We start from the raw sequence: 27,692 nt of genomic DNA on the forward strand, positions 1-27,692 counted from the left end.
AAATAAAATGGCATTTGTGCTGAAAGGGAACTGATCTGATCACGCCCCCAAGACTATCCTGCAAAAAAGTCTGGGCAGCCAAATTAGCCGTTTTTGAGCTGTGTTTTATAATAGTTATAAACATCTTTCTTTATTGAAATGTTGGTGGATGCTTAATATAACATTTGATATGGTATATACATTTGACTTTTTAGGCCAGTTTACAGAGGCTTTAAGTTTAGACAACTACACTGTATACAATAAAGGCAATTCTGGTATGAAGGTGGCCTGCTTGTTTGCTTTGCTTAAAACCAACTGCAAGGCTGGGCACAATGGAATAGTTGAATAGAGCTGTAGCTTTACCAACCGGTTTAATGCTACAACTACAGTATGTGGTGTGCTGTTGTCGCACGTAAAATAATGTTATCCTCCTCCACACACTATTTTCTAAAATATTTTTTAAAGCAAAGCCCATCGTTCAATCATAATACAGGGTTCCTACAATATTCCATAACTTTTCTGTGATTATTCTATTATGTGACAATTAGTGCAATTTCCATGACCAGTATTTGTCATTCATCAGTGTCTATGTTCAGTTGTGAGATTTTATTGTTGAAGGGCTGATTTGACGTCCCAGGCTTTATTTTGGCCAACAATAACATACTTGGGATTAACCCTATCGGCGGAGCTAATGATGCTAATGGTGGAGCATCGCCGTCGGTTGTGTGATAGTAAAGGGCTAACCTTCTGTATTGTCACAGTGAAAGGGTTAACCGGCTGTCGTGTGGCAGTGAAAGGGTTAATCAGGAAATACTAGTTGGGTTATTATTCCATCAAAGATCACTAGACCTACAGTAACAGCAGCCAAGGAAAACCGGCGGGGTGAAAAAGTACATTTCCAAAACCTTTTGAATGAATGAAAGATTTAAATTTTTGAACAAGTATAAAAACAAAAATATAAAACATTTTGAACATGTTGCGTTTTCTTTTCAAGCCTAGAAAACACAATTTTCCAGGTTCTACAGCTTTTTACTGGCTAAATACATTTTTAAGATGAAGACACCTTTAAAAAGGTATACGGTTATTCTTTCAGTCACTGATCTGAAACAGTGAAAGTCAGTTGTTGGGATGAAAAGGGAGGTTTGTAAGGAGGCCAAGCAGAGGGCCAGCTTAGCAGTCATATCATATCTGGTGTCTTAGACTTTGGGCTCTGCCATAATTCAATATGATCATTTATTGTATCTGTATCATATTGTGATGAAATTACGATATTATAATATCGTTGCACACAATTCAAGTAATCTAAATCTAAACACATCAATTTTGTATAGCGCTTTTCCGAATGCTCAAAGACACTTTACAGAAAACTACAAAATAAACAATAGTTTTAGTATAAAAAATGAAAATAAAAAAATTATATAAAAGGTGAGAGGGGAAGGAGTTCAAGGCTTGAAGGCAAGGGTAAAAAGGTGGGTTTTTAGGGCTTTTTTTAAATGATGAGAGGGTGTCTGCATGACGGATATGGTTGGGCAGGGCGTTCCAGAGGGTGGGGGCAGCTTAGTCCTGATGGATCTCAAAATGAGATGTGCATTATTTGAGTTTTGGTTTCAAATCATCTTTATTAACAAACAGGGTCCACAGAGTAAAAAAACACACAAACACAATCAACAAATTACATCACAATACATAAACCAATAGCAGCTCTACAACAGGGCACTGTACCAATACTTCCAGATACAGGACTGGAACTTGATGTCACTGTGACTATAGGTTGAGTCGGCAACAGGATGATCCGGTTCTGAGACACATTCAGATGATTCAGGTTTGATATCACACCCGACAATATCATGCAATTCAATGCGACAAACCGCAATTGGATTGTTTATCTTGTGATTTTGCATACTGTTCACGTATCGTGATATAGATCGATATCGTAAAACCTCCGGAACATTATGGTGATGTGAAAAAGAGAGACTGGTAGCGAGGGCTGCGCCGTCTTAGACGAGTAGTCAGTCCATTTGGTCTTAGTTGACCAAGACTTTGTTAGTCGATGTTTTCTATGCTGAATAAGTTATTAACTTATATAATATGTTATTAAAATATATGGATAACACATATATATATAAACTATAGTAACTATAGTAATTTCTCTTGGTGGTATTATTTAGCACCATGCCAGGACTGTGATGTTGGTGCTTGTAAGGGCGGTCCATGATTGTAGTCCTTGCAGTCCTTAGAAAGTTAGCCACGGTTGTCGCTGTACAGATCCTTCTATAATACTATAATCAGGCGATTTACAAGCAACCCCAAGTAAAGCAGGGTCCAGGTTGGATCTGATGCCCCTGATGCCTTGATTTGATTTTGATTTAAAATCTTTATTTCGAACATGTAAATGAATACAAACAAAATAAATAACTAAACAAAAGCAAAACATAACTCAATTTACATGTTCGAAAAGGAGTAGGAAGAAGTATACACTTATTTAATCCTACCCCTTTTCCACTACTCAAATGAGTGTACTAATTTAAAACATTTCAAAACAAATATATATGCAAAAAAGAAAAAAAACGATATATGTAAAACATGAAAGAAATAAAATTGAAATGTAAACACCCGTGAATATCAAGTCCCTTCCTCATCCCTGTACCTCGTGAGCATCATTTCCTTATAAATCAGTTTGAATTGTCTCATATTTGGACATTGCTTTAGCACCACATTCAGACTGTTCCACAGTTTCACTCCACATATTGAGATGCAGTGTCTTCTCATGGTAGTGCGTACATTAAGAACCTTTAAATTGAGTTCTCCCCTCAGATTATAACCCCCCTCCCTATCAAAGAACAGTTCTTGAATGTTTCCTGGAAGAACATGACCTTTTGCTTTATACATTAATTGTGCCGTTTTTAATTTCCACAAGATCATTTAACTTGAATGTTTTTTACTTTAAAAATAATAATGTTTGTGTGATCACGATAACCTGCAATGTGAACTATCCTTATGGCCCTTTTTTGGAGTCTTGATAGAAGGCGTAGTCCTCTGTGGATGGTTGACCATATTCCTAAATCTCTATCCTAGTAGGATCATCTAGCACCATTACTTGTATTGGGGTGGAAGATGGGGCCCTCTGGGTGCAGTTGGTTTCTGCGGTTCTTAAATATCAAGACATAGTTGTACTTCTTTAATATATTCTCCTAGTAGTGTAGTCCAACACCATGCTAGCCGCTCCTAGTAAGGCAGGTTCCTCCAGCTCTGATGCGACGACCTTGATGCCCTGGGTGGAGGAGAGGGCCCTCTGTGAGATGACGTGTTGGACTGGGGCCAGGTAGTAGGAGGCCAGGACACCAGATAAGATCACCAGGGAGGGGTTGATCATGTGGAGGATGTTGACGATGCCCACGCCCAGCGCTGTGGAGGCTGGGGAGAGAGGAAATGGAGAAAACATTGAGACATATAAAAAATAAATAAAGAAGCACCTCATAGACCTAGGATTTATTGATTGAATTATTTCACCTCACCACACATCATCTCACCTCATTTCACCTCACCTCATCTCACCTCACCTCACTCTTTATGTATTGCATGTTTTTTTTTCATCTGGCTGCCACAAGAATTCCCCTTTATGGATAAGTTGAAGTGAAATGATTGATAACCAGGGAGCCAGGAATGTGCTCATGACTCAGGGGCAACGTTGAAATATACAAATTCTATTTAAATTTTTTAATTAATTCCGTCAGGTCTAGTGTATAAAAAAGTGGAGGGTATGCGTGTTAGTTGCTTTGGGTAAAACCTCAGCTGTAAAAAAGATTTTGACCACACTGGCAGAGGTGCGCACACATGCATATACAATTATGTGTTATGAACAGGGGTGTAAAGTACTTGAGTAATTGTACTTCGTTACAGTACTGTTTTTTGGGGATTTGTACTTTACTCGAGTATTATTAGGTTTGTTTACTTGTACTTTTACTCAATTACATTTCAGAGAAAAAAAACACACTTTTACTCCTTACATTTAAAATGCAGACCTACAAAGTACAAATCTTGCAGGTCCAACCATTTTAATTAGTATATTTGTTTCTCTGGCCGAACTAACGTAAACGTTATTAATCCTGCAGCCGCACTTTATTTAAAAACAGCCAATCAAATCCCCATCAATGGAAAATTAACCCGCCCACACCCATGCTGATTGGTCCTTGTGCAAGTAAGTACCCATACTTTCACTTAAATATAATTTCTGGGTACTTTTTACACCCCTGATGAAATCTGACCTGTAAAGAACACCCTCACCCTGTGAGTGAGTGCCTGAGTGAGTGAGTGAGTGAGTGAGTGAGTGAGTGAGTGAGTGAGTGAGTGAGTGAGTGAGTGAGTGAGTGAGTGAGTGAGTGAGTGAGTGAGTGAGTGAGTGAGTGAGTGCCTGAGTGAGTGCCTGAGTGAGTGCCTGAGTGAGTGAGTGAGTGAGTGAGTGAGTGAGTGAGTGAGTGAGTGAGTGAGTGAGTGAGTGAGTGAGTGAGTGAGTGCCTGAGTGAGTGCCTGAGTGAGTGCCTGAGTGAGTGAGTGAGTGAGTGAGTGAGTGAGTGAGTGAGTGAGTGAGTGAGTGAGTGAGTGAGTGAGTGAGTGAGTGAGTGAGTGAGTGAGTGAGTGCCTGAGTGAGTGAGTGAGTGAGTGCCTGAGTGAGTGCCTGAGTGAGTGAGTGAGTGAGTGAGTGAGTGCGTGCGTGAGTGAGTGAGTGCCTGAGTGCCTGAGTGCCTGAGTGAGTGAGTGAGTGCGTGCGTGCGTGCGTGCGTGAGTGAGTGCGTGCGTGTGTTGGAGCCTGACCGGTGTGGAGAGCCGCCTCAGCCTTGGCGTTCCCCATCCTGGCGGCCCTGATGAGATGAACAGCTGTGACCGGCTCCTTCATGTCCATCCCCTCCACCTTCAGCAGGTCCTCTGGAACACACAACACACAGGTGCGGTTTCACACATCAACTCACAGATGGCTTCATATCTATTCCATTTAGGGCTGCACGATTAACCGAAAAAAAAATTCGATTCATAGACCTATGCGATCTCATTTTAAAATTATGACGACTATTTTTTTTGTATCCACTTTTTCTCCCCATTTTCAATTTTTCTCCCATCCCAATTTCGTATGTCCAATTCTTCCTTCCCCTGGCTTGAACGTTGCTAGACTATGCCTCCCACTGGTCGGCTGTAGTGAGGATAGAAACCTTGCATCACGTGTCCCCTTCGGTACACGAGGAGGCAGCCTGTCGCATCTTTTCACCGCAGCAGCTCGAACTCAGTGGCAAGGAGTAACGCGTGGGAGGCTCACGCTGCCCCCGATACTTCCTGTTTCCACCGCACCGGCGTCACCCAACCGACCTGTAGGAGTCGCTGTCCACAACGTCAAATCCCCACTCACCGGCTTTCCCACCCTCTAACACTGCCAATTGTGGTAGTATGAACGACCGGCCAAGCCGGTAGCAACGCCGAGAGCTGGGCTCGATACCAGCATATCCTGCGTTAGTGGCGAGCGCCTTGCCCACTGCGCCACTCAGCCGCCAAATTATGACGATTTTTAACTTTCTTTTTTACTTATTTATATATTTTTTTACTTTTTACTTAACTTTTTTCAATGATGACGAAAAATAAGAATTGTGTGAGAGAATCGTGATCTCAATTCTTAGAGAGAAAAATCGTGATTCACATTTTAGCAAGAATCGTGCAGCCCTAATTCAAATCAGCGTCAATAAGTCCTATTTTACAATTCCATGTCTTCTGATGCTTATCAATAGATTTTACAACCACTAAAACGGTCCCAATTTGGCGATTTACAAAAGGTAATTTCAATACGGCTTCTATTGTTTTCCCTGAGAGCGAGGGGCACAGCAAGTCAAGTCAAGTCAAGAGTTTTATTTGTCACGGCATACAAGTATACTATGAAATGCGGGTGGTCTTGCCCGCAACGATGTGCAATACAGTAGTAACAACATATAATAGAATCCAATAAAACACCATTGTGCAATAAACAAGTAACATAGTAGGGCATATCGGTATTTGTACATAAATTATTTACAGAGCATGGAGGACATGCTAGGTCCTTTGGTAGTGCAATACACTGTTACTGTTACTATACTATTTTTAAAGTGACCTTTCCTTAGTGGCCAATATGTGCTCCGTTCATGTAGTAACGTCATATTGGTGATCTATTGAGATCGATGCACATGCTATGCTGAGATATAAACACACACACCCCCCTCTCTCTCACCATCGTGTAGTCTCTTGGCTTCTCGCTGCAGGGCCATCCCAGATGCGAAGGCCTCGATACAGCCTCTGCTGCCACACATACACTCTGGACCGTCCAGGGAGACCATGATATGGCCCAGCTCAGCCGCACAGAAGGTGCTGCCATGTACCAGCTCATGATGCTGGATGATACCACCTCCGATACCTTGAGAGAGAGAGAGACACACACACACACACACACACACACACACACACACACACACACACACACACACACACACACACACACACACACACACACACACACACACACACACACACACACACACACACACACACACACACACACACACACACACACACACACACACACACACACACACACACACACACACACACACACACACACACACATCAAAGGGATGTGATCAGAGGACATATCCAAAAAACAAGACCCAACATGAGGAAGGCAAGAAAGCAAGAAAGAATTGTGTTAAAAATGAGCGCAAAAAAAGCGCTAAAAACATGCTCAGATCTGACAGCTGTCGGGATTGGAATGCAGCAGATGAATCACCTAAAAGACAACATCCCTGATAAGCAGGTGTGAGGCCTCACCTGTGCCGGTGATGATGGTAACGAAGTTCTCCACTCCCTTGCCGTGGCCAAACTTCCTCTCTGCCAGCGCCGCGCAGTTGCCGTCGTTGTCCACCCAGACAGGCAGTTGCAGGGCGTCGGAGATGGGTGTCCGCAAGTCCACAGACGACCACTCCTGGATCAGCTTGGTGGAGTCGAGGACCACCCCTTCCTGTGGGTTCACTCTGCCACCTGTGGAAACTCCTAGTGGAGAGAGAGAGAGAGTTAGTGTGAGAGAGTGAGGTAATGTAACTCACTCCCTGTGTGTGTGTGTCTCTCTCTCTCTCTCTCTCTCCCTCTCTCCCTCTCTCTCTCTCTCTCTGTGTGTAAAGTAACATACCCACTCCCAGTATCCTGCAGTTCAGGCGGACAGCGTCCATCATGGCATCAGTACACATCTTGAGGGTGAGGTGTATCCTGGACTCATAGGTCTTGGGGTTGGGCTGGGTATACTTCTTCACTATCTTACCCTGGAGGGGAGGAGGCAGAGAGAGAGAGAGAGAGATTTGTAATGATGTTATCTTCAACTCTAACCCATTCAAATTAATGTAGAACATATTTGTAAAAATGTAGTTCTAAAACGTGTTTCGTCCCTTATCTGAAGATGTGTTGGGACGGTCAATGTACTGTACCCTCTAAGGCAGGGGTTCCCAAACTTTTCAGGCCGCGACCCCCAAATAACGGTGTCAGAGAGCCGCGACCCCCACTATTATAGGAGGTTTAAAAAAAAATAAAAAAAAGGGCTTTTAACCAGGGCTGGACTGGGGAAATCATTCAGGCCAGGAAATATAGTGCAAAATATAGCCCCAGTCAGGCCACTTTTTAAGCAGGGGGTCTGGGGGTCCCCCACCAGGAATTTTTTTGTTACAAAGACTTCATTTCCTGCATTCTGGTGCAGGAATTCTTTTATTTGTACCCTTTAAATGCCAGTGTTTGTGATGGCATCACAAATTATTGTTAAACAGGCTAGCATATGTATGATTAGCAACAACACAGATTTTTATGGATTTTCAGTTTTTTTGTAATTGATAAAAAATACAATCTTATTCAACTTCAGCCCTGATCATAACACCACATATTCATTTTATAATTCTAACCCTTTAAATGCCAGTGTGTGTGATGGCATATATTTGCAATATATCAAATGCAAAGTCGATTTTTCTGGGGGGGATTATTACAGGCTAGCATGTGTCAATGATTAGCAGTTTTTTGTAAGGGTCCCGCCTCCACCAATCACATGCGGCTCCCTTGTGTGTGTGTGAGAGCAAGAGAGAGAGAGAGAGAGAGAGAGAGAGAGATAGTTCTCCAACTTGTGTGAGTTGCAGTGATCTCCTGGTTGTTCCCCACCTAGGTTATCCAACTATTGCGCTGGTGCAACTAGAAACACTGGCCTGGCCTGCTTCTAAGTTCAGTGGCTTGACTGCATAAAAAATTTAAAGAAATTGGATTTTGGCTCGCGACTCAACTGGGGGTCGCGACCCCGACTTTGGGAACCCCTGCTCTAAGGAGCAGCCTGACAGATCCAATGCCAATTGCCATGGTCAAAGCTTTTACATACTATAGCAACGGGGTGCTATGTAAATATGTATCCATATTTGGTTAGGATTTGTATCAAATTATTAAGCAGTATGCAACCCTTCCTGAATGTCTCTGTGTTCTTTCTCCAGATGTTATGCAGACTTATTATTAGAGCCTGACTGATAGATATTTGGGGCCGATGCGGATACCGATATTTGGGAGTAAAATAATTCCAATATCGATATATCGGCCGATGTTAGCTTTAGCTAGGATCCCACAAATTTTATCAATGAGTTGTGACATATTTTACAGTTGAACAAACTTTACTGTAAATATGAAAAAGAAAAGAAAATGAATATATATATACATACAGTATATATGCATGTATGTGTGCGTGTGTGCATGTATGTATGCATGTATGTATGTATGTATGTATGTATGTATGTATGTATGTATGTATGTATGTAGTATGTGTATATTACTTGTAAAAATACCTATGTGTACTGCATGCAAAATAACTGCCTGGTTTGGTCCTAATTCTGGATGTGACTAGCATGAATTAGCCTGTAAAGAGGAGTCTTGTCATGTGGTTCATTCAGGTATCTTGAGTTGAGAAGTTTTCTACCTTTCTACCAGTATCTTTACACTAGCTTAGAGAATGAGCCCGATAGAACACTTTAAAGATGGCTAATCAACACGGGATATTGGTAACATACCAACAATACCGATATATCGGTGATATGCTAACATTGGCCGGCTGATATATCGGTCGGGCTCTCTAGTTATTATATGGTTCAATTCATGCAAATGAATGTACCGTGTGCAAAACAGTGTGTGCTTTGGCTTCATCTGTACGGAGCCTTACCTTCATACAGATGATAGCGACACGGAGGTTGGTGCCCCCTAAGTCTACAGCTAGGGCACTTTGGGTCTCCAGGATGTGGTCTATGTCCTGGGAGAAGGATTCTTTGACTAGTGGGAAGCAGAAGGTCTTCTGGAGTGGCTCCTCCAAGTCGATGGTCCGCAGGAACTTCAGAATACGAGGTACAGCATTGCCGTCACCGTAGATCTTAGAACTTAGGGCAGGGAGGGACAAAGAAACGGAGAGCTGACATTACAAATGATGCAACAGCATCCTTCACTAAGCCATCGTCAGCTTAGCTCCAATTTCCCACAATATTACGCTCACCTTGTTCCGATGGCGTGTTTAGGTAGCAGGGGTGTGGTGAATTATAGACAAAAATCAACATGCTTGCAAAATTGTGATTTCAATAGTTGTTTCTGAGATACTGTGTTTAACTAATGGAATTACTGCCAAACTAATTACTGGATTTTGCTGCCAAAAATGTCCAATGTCTGAATAAAATAAATGTTAAAAACATTCTGATATTGATATATCAGCCGATATTCGCACAGATCTTTTACAAGGATCCCATGCAGTTATCAAAGAGTTGTGACAAAGATATGTACTGGAGGAGGGATATTTTACAGTTGAACAAACATACAATATGCATTTGAAGGGCATACATGCATGTCATGTCACACCGTTCAGCAGTGAAATAACGTTAGAAACTGGACGGAGGCAAACCAAGTGCCAATCCCAGTAGAAGACAGAAGGAGCAACATTGTTACAATCCTGTACCGTGGAGCAGGTCTTTGTTTGTTTCAACAATCATATTAAAGCAAATAAAGCAGATGTGTCTACATTCAGTAATGACTCGTCTAGCTCTATGCTTCTGCTAGCAGTATATCAAGATTCATATAACAATATCTAATGTTAGTCTTACCAACAATGTTGCTAGCCGATTGTGAAACACATTTAACCATATTCACCACCAGTAGCTAGGTAACTACAGTATAGGCAAGCTAATCTATCATTGGACACTCAAGGGAGGGGTTTAGTGAAGGGTGAAATTCTGCACTGTGAATGTCTTATAGCGTACAACCAATAAATAACCAAGTGAAGTTGTAATTGTTGTGCATTAGGCATGCAAGAATCGGCAACCATATAAGTAGCTTTGCCCTGCTAGCAAGGGGCTCTAGAAATGGCAATGTTGGTCAGTCACTCGGTTTTGTCAACCTCTTTGGTCAAGTGGTAAGCTTGCAGCCTGCCTTGTCCTCTGACCACCACAGGATGGCGATAAAGTAACACACAAGAACCAAGAGATACACAGATATAAAAAATAAATATCGGCCCATCCACCACTACAACTGACCAAAACGTTTGGGTCAATATCCTGTCAATCACTCGATAGGCCATTCTGTTTGGAGTTGCTTGGTCTGATGTAGGGGTGCCACGGTGATGTGGAATTTCCTATGACTAATAAACTCGTGACGGTATTACTGGTGACACTGGACATTTTACAAAATTACGCTCAATATCTGTAGAGCGTTTACTTTGATCTTTAGCATTATACGGCTACATTGATCCGCTGTGTCTGTCCATCTAAATCTGTTTTTAATTCACTTTCAATGACTAGTATCCATTTGTTGGACATACAGACATAAAAAAAAATTATTTCAGCATGAACATTTTCTAATTCAAAGATATTGAATTTATCTGCAATCAGGTTCAATTAAAAAGTGAGAGGGGGGAGAGAGAGAGAGAGAGAGAGAGAGAGAGAGAGAGGGGGGGGGGGTTACAGAGAAATAGATACACAAAATCACTGTGTGAAAGTAGAAAAGAGACGAGCACAAAGAGAGGTGTATAGCTATCTCACCAGGGATATCTTTTTCCAAACTGCAACTCCAGAGCTTGGTAGACCTTATCCTGAGTGTCTGCGTCTCTTACATGGAGGACATTCTCACCTGGCAGAGAGAGAGAGAGAGAGAGAGAGAGAGACAGAAAGAAAGAGAGACAGAGGCCATGTCTGAAACATACTCTACACAATAAGTGCCATGGGGAAAGAAAACGTCTGAATACTGAATTGAGCTTTGAATACCCGGATAGTTCAGAACTTCAGACCAGCCCTAGCAGCTATATGCAGCATCTAACTTGGTTGGGCCTTGCATAATTTTTGATGAATAGAAAAAAGTAGGGATGTCCGATATTATCGGCCTACCGATATTATCGGCCGATATTGGCCTAAAAATGTGATATAGGAAAATATCGGTATTCAAATTTTTTTACATGTTTTTTTTTTTTTTTTTTTTTTTACATTTCTATAACCTTTATTACCCAGGCAAGCAAGTAAGAACAAATTCTGATTTTATTTATTGTCAAAAGTTTGCATAATGTTGTGTTAATTCCACAACAAGAGATATGTAATGTTAATTACCTGAAATTATTCCGTTTTTTGGGGGGGGGGGGGGGGGGAACCCTGCATATATCGGTATCGGTTGATATCGGTATCGGAAATTAAGAGTTGGACAATATCGGTATATCGGTATCGGTAAAAAAGCCAATATCGAGCATCCCTAGAAAAAAGTAAACAGTTAATCTTTTTTACACTTGAAAATGGGCATTATTGGAATGGTTGTGGTCGAGTATGTCAGTGAAGTCACAGCTTTTATTGTAATCACATTTCACATTCACATTTTGAGAGTATAAATACTTCCTGAAAGTAACCATGCTAAGCATACTCAATAAATCCCAGAAGACAGTAGACATCCGCCCATTTAACCCTTTCACTACCACACTACAGAATGTTAACCCTTTCACTACCACACTACAGATGGTTAACCCTTTCACTGCCATGCGACAAAGGGCTAACCCTTTCACTGCCACACTACATAAGTTTAACCATTTCACTACCACACTACAGACTGTTAGTGAAAGGGTTAAGGTACCACCATACTGGAAAAAAAACTTTGTTTATGCTCTCCAGTACGGCCTCGTCAGACTGCATCCCCATCTGCCCATCATGTTATGTATGTATGTATGTATGTTACAGTATGTATGTTATGTATGTATGTCCCTGTGACTCGACTCTGTGATCCGTCAGCCTACTTGACTGTCTGTCCATCTACCTACCTTTCTGTCTGTCTGTCTCTCGTCTACCTGCCTTTCACTCTACTGTCTGTCTCTCGTCTACCTGCCTTTCACTCTACTCCGTCTGTCTCTCGTCTACCTGCCTTTCACTCTACTGTCTGTCTCTCGTCTACCTGCCTTTCACTCTACTCCGTCTGTCTCTCGTCTACCTACCTTTCACTCTACTCCGTCTGTCTCTCGTCTACCTACCTTTCACTCTACTGTCTGTCTCGTCTACCTCTCAGTTTGTTTACCTGTCTGTCTGGTCCTTAGACTGATAACAGGCATTCCAACACTCCCTGCTTCTCATAAACGACAGAGGTTATTGCTGATCTATAGCCGGTCTCTCTCATCATCCTCTCTTTCTCTCATCACCCTCTCTCTCTTTCTCTCATCACCCTCTCTCTCTTTCTCTCATCACCCTCTCTCTCATCACCCTCTCTCTCTTTCTCTCATCACCCTCTCTCTTTCTCTCATCACCCTCTCTCTTTCTCTCATCACCCTCTCTTTCTCTCATCACCCTCTCTCTCTCATCACCCTCTCTCTCTTTCTCTCATCACCCTATCTCTTTCTCTCATCACCCTCTCTCTCTTTCTCTCATCACCCTCTCTCTCATCACCCTCTCTCTCTTTCTCTCATCACCCTCTCTCTTTCTCTCATCACCCTCTTTCTCTCATCACCCTATCTTATCCACCTGTCGATCTGTCAACTTAACCTTTTTGTTCATCCAACCCGTACCATACCTACCCATCTGTTTACCAAACTGTCTACTCACACACACCCGTCTGTGTACCAACCTGTCTCTCTGCCCGTCTGTCTGCTCCCCAGGTTGATGACGGGTGTTCCAAAGGCCCCCGCCTCTCTGACACCACAGCTGCTGTTGCCGATCATGCAGCCGGCGTGGCACACCAGCTGGATGAACTGCTCGAAGGGCACGTGCTTCAACGCCTGGAAGTTTGGGTGCTGCTCGATCCCCTTCTTCCTCATCATGCGCACCATCTCCTTACTCCCTGTTCACGCGGGAAGGAGAGAGAGAGAGAGAGGGGTATGTCAGACGTTTAAAATTGGAAGATGATGCAGTCGAGCGTCTTTTGCGCTGGTTGTGAAATCAGCTGTAGAATTGACATAGTAGATTCAACCCCCTTTAGAATCCTCTCAAAGAGTTTGAGGAAGAACTGCAATTCCTACAGACTCCTTTAGGCTTTAGGCTTGAACCCAAGACAGCTGCTCCTAGTTTGTACTTAATGGTCACCCCGATAGGAGAAGTATAAGATTTAATACAGGGGGAGAGAGCGAGTGTTAAAGAGAGAGAGCGAGAGCGAGAGAGCGAGAGAGAGAGAGGATAGGAAAACACCAACAGACTTAACTAACCAGCATCTATGTTGGGGAACATGATGAGAGTCTTCTTGTTGAAGGAGATCAAGGCGTCCAGCATTAGGCCATAGATCTTAACGGAGTTCGGTATGTCAGTGGTGACCGGGTGCTGCAGCGCCACGATGTAGTCCTGATCTTGTACCTCGTCACCTGGAGGAGGGCAGAGGAGAAACACACTATGAGGACCGTCGTCAGCAGATTATATACATACACAAATACATACCTTATGTGTGAATACTGTATCCTTCATCATAGCATATATTTAGCATTTAGCATTCTTTTTATTATATATTAGATTATATTTAGACTATTGGATTATTCGATTATATTGCATACATTTAGCATTCAGTATCTTGTTTTTTCAGATTATATATTAGATTAGATTTAGATTATTAGATTATATATTGTAACTATATTTATTGTAGGGCAAATATAACAAATATAATCTCGCACATTGTTGCCCATATGCGCATGTCCAGGTGTTAATTATATTTGACTTGTTATTCTTTTTTTTACTTCTCCACTGTACTATAATTCTGTAACCTGTACCTGTATGTCTTCTACTACCTATACCTCCCCTCCCCCATGCTGCTATGATGCCTGAATTTCCCCAAGGGGATCAATAAAGGAATATCTTATCTTATCTCTTAAACAGTAGATAGCCACAGCTAATGTTTGCCAACACACTTGGGTGACATGACCTTCAAATAATATTACAATATTTCAAGATATTTTGCAACCATGGGGGGGGGAAGTTATATTTTTCAATGCAGCCAACAGTGCCAACATAAATTGCAACACCAAATACCAATACCTATTGTTCATCAGGGTTCCATGCTGAGGATTTTCTAAGGAGCAGAATTGCTTTCAAAAGCCCTGTACAGTGCCTAGAAGGGCTCATACATTAGGTCTACACATGGCCTACTCTATTTGCTATTGGTCGTAGTGTTGTCATGATACCAAGAATTTTACTTCGATAAAGATTATACCAGCCTAAGTATCACGACATTGGTTCGAAAACGATACCACGGCAGAAATATCAGGAAAAGTGATGGAATATAATATTAGATGACAGAACATGGACAATTCTTCATAATCTTTTTTGTATTAACATAATCACAAAAAATGTTGACGCTGTTATTCTGTTACAGCTGCTGAGCTATATAGCTAATCTCTATTTATTGTTATGTGTATTGTCGCTCCACACTATGTTAGTGCTTCTGCCAGCACAGGGGATAAGATTATATATTTAAAAAAGAAAGATGATATATATACACATGTAAATCAATATCTTCCTTTTGAATAAAATAGGGTCAGGAATCACACACACACACACCTCCGGTCACGCATCCACTCAACTTATAGAAAATACGGCTATTAGGCTATTATTGTGAAAGTATTCGATACTAATAGAAATGGAGTATTGGACCGTTTTTTAATGGCTGGGTATTGCAATCCTTTTCTAGTATCGCTGTATATCGTGCAACCGTAATTGGTGCAGTTGACCTGTAAGTCTGAGTTGTAGAGGTCTCGTCTCTATCAATCACCAGCAGACATATGAAAGATTGAACCCTATAGCCAAAGTGAAACCAAATCCTTGCCAACCAAATCCTTGCCATAGCATCATTTTCTGGCAAAAACCGCTGGCGTGCACATACACACACACACACCATTTCGCTCTCTCACTCTCTCTCTCTCTTGGCCCTTGATTGATTGATTGATTGAAAACTTTATTAACAGATTGCAGAATGGGTACAATACAGTACAGCTCAATACTAACAACTACTAAGAGGATGCAGACCAGAAAAAGACCTTCGTCTTGTTTACATAAGGGTCCTCCATTTTAAATTCATCAAGAAACCCAGCCCTTACCCAGCCAAGACTTGATAATATCCATGTAATCCCCTCGGTGGTGTGCAGACAGCAGCGTATCGTAGGAGGGGCAGCCTGAGAGCAGGATGCGAGCGTGGTCCTCGCACATGGCGATGAGGTGCTGCTCCGCACTGTGTGTACAACAGGCGTGGTAGTGGGCCAATTTACTGATGGCGTGGCGGATGGAGTCGTCGATGGTACCGCTCACCTGAGAGGGGGAGAGAGAGGACAGAGAGAGAGAGAGGGAGAGATAGATCATTTATGAATTAGTACAACAGATTAGATATTATTTTTTTAGATAGAGTTTACAATTTCTCTCAAGAACTAAACACATCACTAATAATTATTTTGGCAATTTAAAAGCACCTCTCCGCGCGTCGATGACTCCGGGGGGGACTATCGTAGGTTCTCTCTTATGAACTTCCTACAAGGTTATTTACGAGGAAACTTTCTGCATTAGGTCCAATGTCTTAATAGTTACTATTCTTTTAGGGGGTGAGGACCAACAAAAGATTTTACATGAATACAAAAAGGTACCTCACCCTCCCAAAAGGGAATAGTGATAATAACAAAAATAAAAGCTAAAGAATTTATTTTCGTAATCTAATGACAATCAACTAATACCTTCTGTTGTAGCGTTGCTGTGGTTATTTTTGTTCAGGATCAGCAAAACACGTCTCCAAGACCTTTTCAAACACTACTAATGGAATGGTGGCATAATGGCATAAACTTCTACACATTTTATTCCCTTCTCTTTTACTTTATACATTTTCTTCTGAATATCTCTAATGGCTTAAAAACTGCAAACTAATATGTTAGCTTGTGGTGAATGAATGAATGAATGAATGAACAGATTGCAGAATGGGTACAATAAAGTACGGCTCAATACATACAATTGTTAAGGGGATGCAGACCAGAGAAAGACGTTTGTCTTGTTTCCATCAGGGTCCCCCATTTTCAATTCATAGTGACATTTATGACATACACAACATACATGACATCATGACATTTATGGCATAGGGACATACATGACATACAGGTATATAGTACTGTTACATTTGTGACATATATGATATGCAAATATACAGTACTGTTACCCATAGATCCTGACAGAGAGTATATACATAATGATGGGGAGGAGACTGTACATTAGGAGGGGGTGGGTGGGTGGGAGGGAAATATACATACGGTGGGGAGAGAATATATACATACGGTGGGGAGGAGACTGTACATTAGGAGGGGGTGGGTGGGTGGGAGAGAAATATACATACGGTGGGGAGAGAATATATACATACGGTGGGGAGGAGACTGTACATTAGGAGGGGGTGGGTGGGTGGGAGAGAAATATACATACGGTGGGGAGAGAATATATACATACGGTGGGGAGGAGACTGTACATTAGGAGGGGGTGGGTGGGTGGGAGAGAAATATACATACGTGGGGAGAGAATATATACATACGGAGGGGAGGAGACTGTCTATTAGGAGGGGGTGGGGGGGTTTGGACATTTACGGTGGCCAGTTTCGAATTGCAGCCTCCCGTAGGTGCTCTTTTAGAGCGGTTTTGAATGTGGGTAGGGATTCACATTCCTTTACAGCTTTGGGTAGGGTGTTCCACATTGATGTGGCATAATTGCTAAACGTGTTTAGTCCCTTGTTTGAGCCGAATCTGGGTTTACCTTGTATAGCAGCTATTTTCACCTAAGTACTGTTGAGTCACTGACAGTAGTGACAGATGACAGCTAATCCATTGGGGGAGTGGTTAGGGGTGGACTTAACCTGTTAAGCCCTAGCCATATTTTCAGAAAATTAGCCTAAAAGTAGTTACCCAAGTAAATGGAAGATTGCTCAACTTCTACAAGGTCCATTTGCATGTTCTTGGTATCTAGGGACATCTATGAACCTCAGGGAATGTATTCCCAGTGTCAGGAACATTGTGTCTGTTACTATGCTTGAGTGAATTGTAATGAACCAAAGTAGAATATAAATGATTATTATTACTCGTTTTTTCTTCCATCTTTGACGGTGACATGATTTTCTCCTAGACGTTCACAGAAAGGTAAAGAAACAATATGTTGTATTTTATGGCAATAATGTTGAGGTTTGTTCGACCCGTGAGATATAAACACGTCATTCACGTCAATGATTGTAAGAAAAAAAAAAGTGTTCCTTCCTTTGTCTGCAGCTGGTGTGAGCTGGGTAGTGTAGTTTTATAAAATGTAGACGTCCATCGAAAGCCCTGGGTCTCCTCTTTCTCTGGACTACAAGATTTCATGAGTGCTTCTTCTTCTCGCGTCTAAATCAAACGTTTTCTGATGCAATGAGATTTTTTACAAGCTCATATTTCACTTAAAATAATTGCTAAACAAACGTAGTGTTGAAAATATACACTTTGACTGCTGGTTTGATACAGTTAGGGTCTTTACTCTTGGCTACATTTGAAAAAGAAACACAACATCACTTAATATGTAATATGTATTGATCTATTTGTGCTCCTATTGTTCACACTTAGCTGACTGCCAAGGTGTTAAAAATGCAGTGAAACAGGGCGGCTGGGTGGCGCAGCGGACATTGCGCTCGTCACCAACGCAAGAGACACCGGGTTCGAATCCGGCTGTCGGCGTTGCCTCCGGCTTGGGCCGGCCGTCATACTAACTCAATTGGCAGAGTTAGCGGGTGGGAAGTCGAAGGGTGGTAGTCTGGTCGTTGTGAACAGCGACTCCTACAGGTCGGTTGGGGTGCCTGCACAGCAAAGTCAGGAAAAATGGCAAGGGCAGTGTGAGCCTCCTACGTGTTACTCCTCGCCAAAAGAGAGTCTGGCAGGTGAAAAGATGTGACAGGCTGCCTCCACATGTATCGGAGGGGGCTTCTATCCTCCCTACAACCGGCCAGTGGGGGGCATATGCGAGGAAATCACAGGAAAAAAAGGAGAAAAAAGTAGATGAAAAAAAAATAATGCAGTGAAACTTTAGATTGGATTTTCTCTTTTTCTCTGCAGTTTTTTTTCTTGAGACTTGAGGTTTAACTAGATTCAAAACAGCATATCTTCTTCAAATATCTTACATTCTGTACTTTCATAATCTGTAAAAATCTGAAAAAAAGACAGCCCACAGACTGCTGGGCTCAGTCACATACCGCTAACACTACTTGTGCATGGCAGATCATGTTTGCTACCCATCTGCAAAACCAATGTTCAGCAAAGGCTAGCAATAGCATTAGTATCCTTTATGCTATTGAAATACTTTTTACTACATACTTTACCACTACAGCTACCCCTTGCTACATAATCACATGCGATAGCTCTATGCAATGTTAGTCAGCCTCAGCCAAGACCAGCAAGCTACCTCAGTGGTAAAAATAGCATAGCCTTTGCTGAACACCAGTTTTACAGAGTGTGATTGTGAATAGCAAAAATGGGCTGTCATCCTCATTCATACGAAGTAGTGTGGTAGTGAATGCAGGGGCACGTTCAATCTGAAAATGTTTTGTCTGCTGAAAGTGACCGTGGAAAAGCTAAGGCACTTGGCAATGGGTACCAAGGTGTGATCAGAGGGTCAAGAAAATAAGGCGGCACTTGGGATCGGTCAATTTGTTAGCCTGACCAAGAGATCAATTTAACATTTACCTGACCAAGAGATCAATTTAACATTTACCTGACCAAGAGATCAATTTAACATTTACCTGACCAAGAGATCAATTTAACATTTACCTGACCAAGAGATCAATTTAACATTTACCCGTATGGTCCTTTAAGAATTGCATTATCGTATCGTGATAACATGGTACCAGGAGCTCTCTGGCGAGTCCCCCCTAAGCCCTTCCATCCAGCCCTCCTCTCTCCTCACCTCTCCTCCCTCCAGGTGCAGTATCCTGATGTTCATCAGGGCAGCAGAGGTCGCCAGTGCGAGGGCATCGAAGCGGTCGCCGTGGACGACCAGGACATCGGGGCGAAGCCTCTGCAGGACGTCGGGCAGCTTGACCAGCGCCAGGCCGACGCTCTCCACCATGGCCGCCTCGTCCTCCCCCCTCACGATGGTGTGGAGCTTGGAGCCGATGTCAAAGCCGTCCTGCTCGATCATGTGGTAGGTGTTTCTGGACGGGGGGCGGTGGAAGGGGAGGAGGGAGAGAGAGAAACAAAAAAAGATAAGAAATGAGAAGAAACTTAGGGTGGGAGAAGCTGGCGGGGTGGGTCAGAGTCGTTGTAAACAGCGGATAGGATCTAAGGGCGGTAGTGTGATCCTTCCACACGTTACACCCTCTCAGTGAGAGTCCGCGCTGCCAGGTGAAAAGAAGCAGTTGATTGGCTAGACGTGTGTCGGAGGAAGCATGTGATAGCCTCCACTCTCCCAGACCGACTGTGGGGGGTAAGTGTGCAGCGACCAGGAAGGGGATTGGGAATTGGCATAACGACTAACATTGGGATGGGAGAAAATCGGAGGAAAAAGGAGGGGGGAAAAGATCAATAAAAAAAAATAAAAAAAGGAAATGAGAAGAAACTGAAAAGAGAGGGTTGGTTAGATCTAAGGGCTTGTCCTGTAAAATACTGTCATACGCACGCACGCACACACACACACACACACACAATCCCCCTTTCCTTTACTGTTTCAGTAGCACTGGGTGCTAAGTGTAGGACGCTATGAAATCCGTTTTTATCTTTTCCTGTTTTCGGATTTAATATTTTCCTTTTGGATTTAACAAAAAATAAATACAAAATTATGTTTAACTAAACTTTAATAACAGTACGTCTGCAAACAGTGCCGTGTCATAACATGGCGCTGGCAGACACCAAAAATGGACTATAACCAGAGCCACATGCGCAGCGTGTCTGCAGCCGCGTGCATGTACGTGTCAGTTTTCGAGTATATTCGGGGCTTAAAGTCTGACTTGCACTGCGTTCCATTGTCTCGGAATGGATTTGGTAGCCGTCATTTCTGCGTCTCCATATTTTTAGGGTTCACTTTCACTTACTTTTAACTTCACGTGAAGGAAAGAAAGAAGGCTCTAAAGGCGACACGACATGTTACACACCGATAGCGGAGGATTGAGAAATATATATGATTAATAAAAACCACAGCAGATCGACCGGTAATACTGGTGTTGTCATGAGTTTATTAGTCATGGGAAATTAGAGGGAGAAAAGAAAGACAAGGAGAAGAAGAAGCCAGATGGACCAGAAGAAAGGAGTCAAGACGGGAGAGAGATGGTTTGGGAGGGACAGTGGTCCTCGGCAACAAACTATTTCTGCCATATATTGCTGTATCGATTTCCCCCCCCACCCCTATTGATCATCATTATGGAAATATAATGGAATATATCAGACAGCAATAAAATGTGCGATACATCACGCAAGAACTAACCTATAAAGGAGATTGGTGATGGAAGGACGAATGAAAGAAAGGAGGAGAAAGGAGATAAATTAAGAAACAAAAAGGAAAGGGCGGTCAGGTGGCGTAGCGGAGATTGCGTTCGTCACCAATCCCGGAGACGCTGGATTCGCCTGTTCGAATCCAGCTCACAGCTCCGGGGTTGTCACCAGCTTGGCTGGCCGTTCACACTAATACAATTGGCTGTATTAGAGGGTGGGAGAAGCTGGCGGGGTGGGTCCGGGACTCCTACAGTTCGGTCGGGGCGCCTGCTAAGCGTGGATAGGATCTAAGGGGGGTAGTGTGATCCTTCCACACGTTACACTCTCTCAGTGAGAGTCCGCGCTGCCAGGTGAAAAGAAGCGGTTGATTGGCTAGACATGTGTCGGAGGAAGCATGTGATAGCCTCCACTCTCCCAGACCGACTGTGGGGGGTAAGTGCGCAGCGACCAGGAAGGGGATTGGGAATTGGCATAACGACTAACATTGGGATGGGAGAAAATCGGAGGAAAAAGGAGGGGGGAAAAAGATCAATAAAAAACAATTTAAAAGAAACAAAAAGGAAGGTGACATGTGAGAATGAGAACTACCTATATATTTGTTTATTGTTTACTGTGTTATTCGCACTTAAACATACATTCTGGAATAAAATAAGTAAAAAGAAGAACAGTTAAAATGTGCAGGAAAGGTAAAAAAAAACCAAGGGCATATCCCTCTCTCATACACACAGATACATACAATACAGCATTATACAACTATTATAATGTTGGGGATTTTTTTTTAAAGACTTTACACAAATACACATGGATACTATAGACTACAGGATCTGTAGTTCTTTTTTAAGCTTACTTTTAAATATATTTAAAGTGGAACATGTTTCTATTAGATTTTGTGTATCATTCCACATCACTGCACCTTGATAAACAAATGAGAATTTGGCAACAGAGGTCCTACAGAAAGGAATGCTAGCCTAGAAGGAAGTGACACTCTGGATCACAGTCCCAACGTCTTTATAGAAGAAGTTCAGCATTTAGTGCTTCTGACTAGTTTGAATTGTCAACCCTGGGGTCCGATTTCGGACTTAGCATCCTTTGTTTTGCCCCTACCGCCTTGGTGTGTGACTAATGCACTTTCCCCTAATCACACTGTTCTCCATGCTGTTCTCTCAGCAAATGTTACTCTCCCTCTCCCCCTCGCTGCTTCACAAATTCAAAAGGCAAAATTCTAGATTTATGACAGCTTTGTATATTCTTTCCTAGTTTAATGATAACTCCTTATAGCCTTGCCTGGAACCTAGTAAGCCACAATATAGCCATTGCCCTGAAACCTAGTAAGCCTAATATATCCCTTAGCATGAAACCTATAAGCCATAATATCTCCCTTGGCCTGAAACATAATATGCCTAATATCTCCCTCTGCCAATTGGTTTGGTTTCCCCATGTCGGGGACCCGTGTTTGAACACAATTAGGTTATACTGTACATGTTCATAGGAATAACATATTTGAATTCACAAATTCAAACAGCTCAGTTTTTTTTATATTCACATTTGCACCAAAATGGACAGAATTTTATATCGTTCTATAGTCAACAAGCTGAATACATTTCCTACCTCATACGTACAGCCGAGGCATTCTCAAAGTGCAGCACACAGGCCAGTTCTGGCGGCAATGAGTCTAAATACATGCGTTACATTTGGTCCAGTTCCAATAGTTTTAAACCAACCTACAACATCAACATCACATATAGTACTTTGCGTTTAAGAAGGGTAAAACTTCACCCCTTTCCCTGGGCTAGGCTGTCAAGTTACTATTGATAGCTTGTTGAACACTTGCTATGCTACTGGTTGCATATATGCCTACTTGAGACAAATTACATCTTCATTGCATTGTACGTTAGCTAGAAATTTGTAATTCTTGTGTGTTCCATTTATCTCTAGGTCAGCCCTCAAACATTGTTGGGTCCCTAAATTGGCCCTCAATCATCAAAAAACTAAATTCGGGGACCCCTTTTATCCTACTGTGCGCTATAGTTTCATCAACTAGCATTAATATTTATTTAAAGTAATCACATTTAATTTACACTGGCAGTTTCAACTTACCCGTAGTCGTCGATGAGATGCGAACCCAGGACCACCACTTCCAGTTCAAACTCGTCTGAGTGGGATTTGATCCCAAACATGATGGGCGCCAGTTTGGAGTAGTCTGCTCTGTTGCAGGTGGCCACACACACACGCAGCTTCCTCTTGGATTGCATCGCCTGATGGTAATCATAACAGAAACACAAGAGCACACACACATAAGACACATTCATGTACATAGGCATGCACAGAAGAACATACACATTTGCAACACACCAACATAATAATTAGTGGTGGGACTTGATAAAAAATTTTAATCGAATTAATTCGAGACTTTATAGTTAATTAATCTAAATTAATCACATTTTAATCGCATATCAATATTTGATGTGAAAAGAAACTTTTTTCAATTAAAATTAATTTTGGTATACGAGTGAATCAATGAATATACATTATACATACGTTTAAACAGCAAAATCCTGTATTAGCTACTACACAGACCAACAGATCAATGCAATTTTTAACAAAGTGCAGCAATTTTAGGAATACTATATATATAGCGCAAAGGACCTTTTGTAAACTCAAGATCTTTCGAGGTAAAAGTAAAACGCAGTACTTTCAAGTATATTCCAGAACAGTTGACCATTGGAAAGAAAAATCTTGATTGATCTCAATTTCTCTTATTTAAATTTTCTTTATGAACAAACCAGACTAAGAAAAAAAGTTATTTGCGATTTATTATACTTTATACTTATGCATGAGTCTGGTCTCCTTTGAAAGGTAACATTCTTACACAATAAAGAAAAATCATCATGCGATTAAATGCATCAATTTTTTTTACCTTTAATTCTTTCTGTAGTTACTTCATCTAAATTAATGCGATAAAGTCCCAGCCCTAATAATAATAATAATAATACATGCACACAAGTAAGTTGAAAAGTGGCAAAGTTAATGGTGTGGAAGCTGAAGTCAAACATATATGGAGAGCTAGATTCTTACCAGTTTGCCTATAAAGACAACCGTGGCACCGATGGTGCAATCCTAACCATAATGCAATTCGTTTGCACCTTGAAAACCCAGAGGCCTACGCCAGACTGTAGGCTTCAGCTCTGCTGCATCACCCTGCAGCCACACATCATTCCCAGCAAGCTCAGGTGGTAGATGTCTGTCAACCCATACATGTCACTAACTTTTGACCAACAGGACCCAGCATCTCTTGAGTGAACCGGACGTGATGCGAGTCTGAAGTCATTAACACAGGTATTCGTTTCTAAACAGGTTTACGTTTTCTGACGATACCACCATTTCTGGCTTTAGTTTGGAGGTTAAAAGGTTTTTACAATGGTGTGATGACCATCATCTCATTGTAAACACTAAGAAAACAGAAATACATTTCCCCCATCAAGGACATCTGGGTGTTCATTCTCCACTACTGAGCCGTAATACATTTATGGATATTACCCAGGTTCATTCTTACAGATTCTTGGGTGTACACAATGACTGTAATCTGTCTTGCAATGTCCATGTGAATTCTGTATGCACTAAGATCCAACAGCGACGTCTTGCACAGAATCAAGGTGTTTGGGGACGTATAGAGGTTTAATGATGTTCATTCATTATATAATTATTTTACAGAAGTGCAGCTTGGTCTGGTGGTGACATATAGGTTAAATTCACAAATAAACAGCCTGGTCCAGACAGACTCTTTGCACTGCTGCGGTCAGGCAAGCGCTACCGGAGTCTCATGGCCAGTACAGAGAGACTCAGGCCATCAGGATGCTCAATGTGGACTCTATGCAACACTAACCCATCCATTCTACATTCATTGCACAAACATCCATCACCTTTAACATTCACTTACACACTTTAAAACACTTTTTAACACTACACCATATTGTATCTATTTATTACAAAAATATTTGCACTACATCTCTACCTCAATTTTGCATTTGTTGCATTTTGTACTTTAGTTTTGTATATTGTATATTTTGTATAGTGTTTGGTCTTTATTATTTAAACGTTTTGTTACTGTATGAAGCACAATCTCAGGGGGCTCATACAGAACCGAGCATTTCACTGTAATGTACATGTACTTTATATGTGACAAATAAAACAAAACTTGAAACAGCAGAGAAGGTGATGGGGGTGAGGGAGCATCCCTGTCTCCAAATAATCTTTGACAAGGTTATAATTAAACAGGCTAGGAAAATGATCACTGACCCATGTCCTGTCTTCAGAATACAAACGTCTCCCATCAGGTAGATGCTACAGGGTTCGAATTAAATACAGGAAAAGACACCTGAATAGGTATAAAGACTCTTTCACCCCTCGATCAGTGAATCTCCTAAACTCAGGGGGGTGTGAAATGAAGGGCTGTGTTGCACGTATTTGAATGCACGTTATGTCTGCATTTATCTGTGTTACGCACTTTATGTCTCTTACTGCACTGCAATGGTATGTTATTTTGTATGTGGCAGCCTTTATCTCCAAGACTAATTTCCCTAGGGACAAATTAAGTCATTTAATCTTGAATCTTACATGCACGGCTTGAATCTTACGCACACACACCTGTTCTTGCTCTTCATTCATTCCTCTCTCCATCCTCTCTCTGCTCCTCGGCATTCTCAGGTAGTACAATTCCTAGAGAGAGAGAGATGGGGAGAGAGGGAGAGACATTGAATTTTTTACATCGTCATTTAGCTGACACTTTTATCCAAAGCAACTTACAAGTTTTACAGTTCCTAAAGTGACACACTTCACAATGATGTAGACAGTATATTCAGTTAAATGGTCCTACCCGTAGTGCTGTTGTTATCCAAATGATTCCACACAGCAAGGGGCTGATTTTTAACTGAAACCTGGCTGAATAGGGTAATTAGCAGAACAAAAAGCCCATGCAGATGGCCACACCTCCAGGCGGAGTGAAACTAGTTGATTAAGATTTACAGAACACAGTTCCTAAAGTTACACACTTCACAATGATGTAGACCAGTGGTTCTCAAACTTTTTACACCAAGTACCACCTGAGAACGTAGCTGGCTCTCCAAGTACCACCATATGACCGGCGTTAAAATACAGTCTATTCAGCTATGCACAGTTCACACAGGAGGCAAATGTATTCCTAATACCATTATTTATTGTTAACTTTTGTCAGACACAGCCACAATGTACAAAGGGATAGCACTAGAACTAGCAAACACTTCCACACAACTCATACAATGCAAGGGGCATTGAGAACATAATAACTAACATTCTCACATAGCAAGTGAGAAAATTAAGAACAACTGTATTTCAGCAAATGTACTTAATTCTCTCTCTCTCTCTCTCTCTCTCTCTCTCTCTCTATAACACACAGCAAGCAATTGTCCATCATTCTCTCTCACACTCACACACACACACACACACACACACACACACACACACACACACACACACACACACAATTATTTGGTTACAAAAACTTAATTTCCTGCATTCTGGTGCAGGGATTTTTGAATTTTTACCCTTTAAATGCCAGTGTTTGTGATGGGCATCACAAATTATTGTAAAAAAGAAAAGAAAACACATATTCAATACATTTTTTAATGTTTACCCTTTAAATGCCAGTTTGTGTGATGGCATCACAAATTATTGTTAAAAAAACACACAAAAAGTAAAATATTTACAATATATCAAATGCAAAGTACATTTTTCTGGGGGGATTATTACAGGCTAGGCATGTGTCAATGATTAGCAGCAACACATATTTTGATGGATTTTTTGTAATGTCAGATTTAACACCAACTCTTTTCAGAAAAGTGGGAGTATTTCATTTTTTATCTGACATTACAAGAAATCTAAAAATAAATGGTTATGATCAGGGCTGAAGTTGAATTAAAGATTTATGACTGTTTAGACTGCATTACTCTCTGTCACAGTGATCTCCTAGTTGTTCCCCACTTAGATTATGTAACTATCGCGCTGCCGCAACCAGAAACACTGGCCTGGCCTGCTTCTAAGTTCAGTGGCCTGACTGCAAAAAAAAAAAAAAAAAATTTTTTTTTTAGCTTTTTTGGAAATGTTTTCAAGTACCACCAGCAGTACCACCAAGTACCACTAGTGGTACGCGTACCACAGTTTGAGAACCACTGATGTAGACAGTATTGTACTTTTTACTCCACTACATTTATCTGAGCCCATCAGTATAGTTACATTGAAGAAAACGATTTTGCATAGAAAACATGAACAACATGAAGGACTTTCACAACTCCCGCTGCCTCAACAGCAAAACACATTACTAAGGACAGCTCACACCCTGGCTTCCACCTGTTCGACCTGTTCCCATCGGGCAGGCTTTACAGGTGCATCAGAGCCAGAACAAACCGGGTCAGAGACAGTTTCTTCCCCAGAGCCATCACCACCTTGAACTCTAATATGCACCAATGATTCACCCTTTCCCCCTCCTCCCACACTGTGCAACATCCTGCCCCTCAAGTGCAGTATCCACAGTGCAATACCCACCCACTACCGTCCGACACCGATTGTTATTTTGTATAATTTGTACAGTATTGTAACGTTGTTTTATTGTATAGTATTTTATGTTTCTCTTTTATTACTTGTGTGATTTTATATTTGCTTCCACTACTGCACCTTAAGTTTGAGTCCCAAATCTCGTTGTGTGCAAATATAATGACAGTAAAGTACA

The 27,692-nt window shown here is 41.6% G+C and overlaps 1 protein-coding gene across 1 annotated transcript; it reads right to left on the reverse strand.

The window, feature by feature from the left end:
- Positions 1-1,569: 1,569 nt before the first annotated feature.
- LOC311232317 (bifunctional UDP-N-acetylglucosamine 2-epimerase/N-acetylmannosamine kinase-like) lies at positions 1,570-25,643 on the reverse strand. Its single transcript, XM_084319071.1, has 13 exons — positions 25,577-25,643; positions 23,030-23,187; positions 19,413-19,659; positions 15,569-15,776; positions 13,694-13,846; positions 13,120-13,332; positions 11,073-11,160; positions 9,218-9,428; positions 7,175-7,304; positions 6,817-7,038; positions 6,224-6,406; positions 4,792-4,902; positions 1,570-3,393 (listed from the first exon to the last, which is right to left on the reverse strand). The coding sequence occupies exons 1-13, from the start codon at positions 25,628-25,630 to the stop codon at positions 3,158-3,160; spliced, it is 2,214 nt and encodes a 737-aa protein (XP_084175197.1). The 5' UTR covers positions 25,631-25,643; the 3' UTR covers positions 1,570-3,157.
- Positions 25,644-27,692: the final 2,049 nt, after the last annotated feature.

Source organism: Notolepis coatsorum (genome assembly GCF_963971535.1).
Source record: "Notolepis coatsorum genome assembly, chromosome: 1".
Classification (NCBI taxonomy): domain Eukaryota; kingdom Metazoa; phylum Chordata; class Actinopteri; order Aulopiformes; family Paralepididae; genus Notolepis; species Notolepis coatsorum.

Coding starts and splice junctions, on each gene's coding strand:
- LOC311232317 (XM_084319071.1), bottom strand. CDS start 25,630: ATGCCGAGGAGCAGAGAGAGGATGGAGAGAGGAATGAATGAAGAGCAA. Junction 15,777..19,412: donor TGCACCTGGAGGGAGGAGAG/GTGAGGAGAGAG, acceptor TCCCCCTCTCAG/GTGAGCGGTACCATCGACGA. Junction 7,039..7,174: donor CTGCAGGATACTGGGAGTGG/GTATGTTACTTT, acceptor TCTCTCCACTAG/GAGTTTCCACAGGTGGCAGA.